Genomic DNA, 2,500 nt, shown 5'->3' with positions numbered 1-2,500 from the left:
CGTTTCGTTACGATATAGAATCATGAGGACTGTATCCAATTCTTCATTTCTGTAATGAATTATGTGTTTCCTCCAATCTACGCGGATAGAAGGAGTTGATAAAAGATCTGATTTTTCAAAGTATATATGAAAAATGTATTATTTCCATTCTCTATTTATTGTTTGAGGTAAACTGTTTGCATGTTGTAAACATTTATTTCGGAGCTTTTACTCTTCATAACAAATTGCTTAGATATTTCTCTTTCTTTCGCTTTTTCGATTATTAAAGTTTTAATCAATCTTAAAAGCTAAACTTTCAAGAATGTAGTTTAGAGCCAATATTCATAATCGGTTTTTATTTCAAGACCGTCTTAAGTAATGTCTTAAGACGCTAATACGATTCTCTGGCCGGTATTTATAGTCAGATCTTATATTCAAGATCTTAAGTACAGTTTTAAAGTCATGGACCAATGAGAGAGCTGTATTAGTGTCTTAAGACATTATTTAAGACAATTTTGAAATAAAATCGGACTATGAATATCGCTCTCTGATTGGTTCATGACATCTTAAGACTTTACTTAAGACGGTCTTAAATATAAGATTCGACTATGAATATCGGCCTAAATCTCTTTTTATTGACAGTACAGTTCTTGCGATTGAATGACAGTAACGATAGCTTATGTCTGAACACGATTATATAATAGTAAATAATTAGACTTAGACAAGCCATTGCTAGATTAGATAGCGAAACGTAACGAGCGCTAGATATTCATAGAACGTTACATTATACCTAGCTATTTCATCGAGAATCACCCTCCTATTTATCACACCTGTGAGTTTCCCGACGGAGGAGTATAGTGAGTAGCGATATTGTATGTTATATAGACACTAGTTACGTCAACTATATTATCCTAGTCAACCGATCAGTTTGACGGAAGTGTATGCCGCAATAATAATAACGCTCTCTGATTTTGTTCGATGTGTCTTTGTTATTGCGAAGGAGGCATTACTTGTTTATTGGCTGTTAAGCTTTGTTAATAAAATATTACAAAATTTTACATTGAACGCCGACGTCTTTTATTGCACTTTTTCCACCAGTCTCATAAAAAAGAAAGATTTATCTAAAATAATAAGTTATTCTTTTTAAAAAAGAAAAATTTATTTAAATAAATCATTTTTCTTTTACCAACTAATTTTTCATCAATTAAAAATATTGTTTGTTATATATTTTACTTTAGAAGCACTTAATATATTTAATCTTTAAATACACCTCCCTTGAGCATCTATTAATAGTACACAGATGGGATTTGACATTTTTAATTACAAGTCTCTCGAGGATTAAAACAGAAATTTCTTTAAAACCACTTTTTTCTGAGGTATAATTTTCTCACAAATCTAATGGTGTCACTCAAATTTAATGAAAAAGCATATTTAATGTAGTAGGGATAAACTGTTTATGCGTAACTGTTAATAATTTGAAAATTTTCGTGGTGCGAATCCGTACTAATGTACGATTTGAAGGTTAAAAATATAATATTTATTGTATTTTCTATGAATCAGAATTATTATAAAAAAATTTTAATTAAAAATTAATTTTTTTATTATTTCTGGTCATTTCTTCTAGACCATTTTTTCACGTTGTTTCTTATTTTTATTAATATTTTAACTAAAAACTCAGATAAAATTATTAAAAATGATAATTAGATTAATTTTATCAATTAAAAAAAATCTTTTTTTTTATATATGCTGATAAGACAATTATAGTTATCACGATAAGGTAACACTGTCAGCTGCGCTGATAAAGTCGCGGTCTTCCACCAGTCGGCAGCACCAGCGAGAATTCTAGGCTTGTAACAAGTAAGATGGCCTCCACCGACTCCAGTTTATCAAGTGAAAATCCCGCCAAGAAGGAGGATGAATTTAACGAATTTTACTCGGAGGTACACGACTTCCCGTTAATTTCAGCACCGTTTTATATATGTTTCCACTGGCGAAACGATACTCGACCTTTTGTTGTTAAACAGACACGTAAACAAACTCGAAGCAATAACTTCGACAAGTATCACTTTACATTGGGAATAAAATGACAACGGTCATCTCTTAAAGTCTATATGTGTTTTAATTGCCCTACAATTATCGTATATAACCATGTCGAGTCTTGCGAGTAATATTATTACTATAAACTACATTAGACTTGCCTAACCTAAATAGATATGTTTGTGTTAGTTTATGTTGAAGTTCTCATGGTTTCCTTGTGGGAAATGTGTTTTATTTTTTTCTATATTATACTTTATAGAATTATTATTAGAATTAGTTTTACAATTAAACATATATTCTATCAATCTTTTTCTAACAAAATTTATATTTATTCAATTTGTAAGTACATTTCTCTTGTTTTATCTTGATGTAAAGATAAATGTGAAATACTTGTAAAAGATTTATTGTTTAATAACTTCCATTTGCAAGAATTAGTTACATTTATACTTTTCTTGTATTCTATATTATTTATTTTGTTATATTG

At 29.2% G+C, this 2,500-nt stretch overlaps 1 protein-coding gene across 1 annotated transcript in view; it reads left to right on the top strand.

Moving 5' to 3' along the window:
• The first annotated feature begins 1,812 nt into the window (after nt 1–1,812).
• The window catches only part of LOC108691796 (dnaJ homolog subfamily C member 8), a 2,578-nt gene continuing 1,890 nt past the window's right edge, over nt 1,813–2,500 (top strand). The window contains exon 1 of the mRNA XM_018199706.1: nt 1,813–1,919. Coding sequence (XP_018055195.1) covers nt 1,842–1,919 — 78 coding nt within the window. The 5' untranslated portion in view covers nt 1,813–1,841. The remainder of the gene's footprint in view (nt 1,920–2,500) is intronic.

The sequence above is a fragment of the Atta colombica genome, unplaced genomic scaffold (genome assembly GCF_001594045.1).
Source record: "Atta colombica isolate Treedump-2 unplaced genomic scaffold, Acol1.0 scaffold52, whole genome shotgun sequence".
NCBI classification, from domain to species: Eukaryota; Metazoa; Arthropoda; class Insecta; order Hymenoptera; family Formicidae; genus Atta; species Atta colombica.
Note: the sequence above shows the minus strand (reverse complement) of the source record. Positions and strands in the feature narration are given on the sequence as shown.